This window comes from Apis dorsata, unplaced genomic scaffold (genome assembly GCF_000469605.1).
Source record: "Apis dorsata unplaced genomic scaffold, Apis dorsata 1.3 scaffold_616, whole genome shotgun sequence".
NCBI lineage: Eukaryota > Metazoa > Arthropoda > Insecta > Hymenoptera > Apidae > Apis > Apis dorsata.
In genome coordinates, this window is record NW_006263812.1 from 1 (window position 1) to 1,388 (window position 1,388).

Sequence of the window (1,388 nt, forward strand, 5' to 3'; positions counted from 1 at the left end):
GTGCGTGCGTGTGTGTGCGTGTGCGTGTGCGTGTGCGTGCGTGCGTGCGTGCGTGCGTGCATATCGGGTTTGCTTAAGCGAGGAGAAAGTTTACCGTTTAGAAGAAAATCGGTCAATCGATTGATAATAATTTAAAAAATGGAATAGTTTAATGATAAGTGATACACATAATAAATTCAATATCGAATCCGGGATGTTTATGGATAAACTAAAGAGAGAGTCTTAGTTAATTTTAATTAATTGGAAAATAAGTTTTCTATAAAATGATCATATACATATAATATTTTTCATTCAAAAAATTTTCAAATTAGTCGAATTTTGTTCAAATAATTGTTCATAATTTATATATTGCAGCCAATAATATTATCGCATATAGCAATCGAACATGCAGTTTACGACTAATAAAATATGGATATGTAACTATTCTGATGCATATCTATTATATGTAAATTAGTGAAGAGAGAGAAGGGTGGGGAAAAAGAACAGGAAGAAAGATATTAATTCGTCATGTGTATATACTGATTTTAGGATCAGCATAAGAAATATAATGTGACCTTGGAATGGAGATGTAAAGCAACTCGTACGAAATCCTGCATGCTAAAGGCGCAGAATGTGAGTGTCATAAGCTCTGCTCGTAAAAATTAACTCGTAGACAGTCGAGCATTGTTCATCGGGTGTGTATAACCTGGCCTGGTACGTGATTGTCGTCGCCGGTGTCGCCGCCGCCGCTTTCGTCGGCAGACGGCCGACGGAGACGAGAAATGGACGAACCCGAGTCCGCTGACACGTGGTCGGCCTGGTTCCTGGACGCGATCCGAAAAATACGCAGCCAGAAACAGAGGCCGAGTGTCGAGCGGATATGTCACGCGATTCGACAACATCATAATTATCACGAGGAGGAAATCGCTGAACACCTGGAAGTTGCTGTAAAACGTGGCGATGTGCTCAAGATCTTTAATAAAGGACAATCCTCGTACAAAGATCCTGGTGGGTTGCAGTCGAAACCGCTCAAGGTTGGCAAGGCCTCCGATCTTAGTAAAGTACTGGGTAAGGCTGTTAGAGAATTGGGAGAAAGGGAGGGATCAACCCTGAAGAACATCGAAAAATATATCAGACAAAGTCATACAGTTGAGGAAGAAGCGGAAGGTGATTTGAGAACAGCGCTTAGACTATCTGCTAAAAGAGCAGTCGATCGAGGACTTGTAATTCAGGATGGTAGACTTTTTCGGCAACCGGATAGGCCACCTTATCTTAAGAAACATGGAGAAAACGCTCATATTGTGCCACCGGAGCCCCCTGTACATAAGGTGAGTTTGACTTTTTTCATTATTTGTTAATTATACGTTATATTCAGTATTTTTGATTTTTTTTTTTTTTTTTTTTTTTTT

General features: G+C 40.1%; 1 protein-coding gene across 3 annotated transcripts in view; it reads left to right on the forward strand.

The window, feature by feature from the left end:
* The first annotated feature begins 491 nt into the window (after positions 1-491).
* LOC102672507 (histone acetyltransferase KAT6B) overlaps positions 492-1,388 on the forward strand; it is a 15,242-nt gene continuing 14,345 nt past the window's right edge. For 2 of the 3 annotated variants that reach the window (XM_031513156.1, XM_031513157.1), the window contains exon 1: positions 492-1,307. In XM_031513156.1, coding sequence (XP_031369016.1) covers positions 762-1,307 — 546 coding nt within the window. In that variant the 5' untranslated portion in view covers positions 492-761. The remainder of the gene's footprint in view (positions 1,308-1,388) is intronic. The other variant, XM_031513158.1, reaches the window with a different exon arrangement.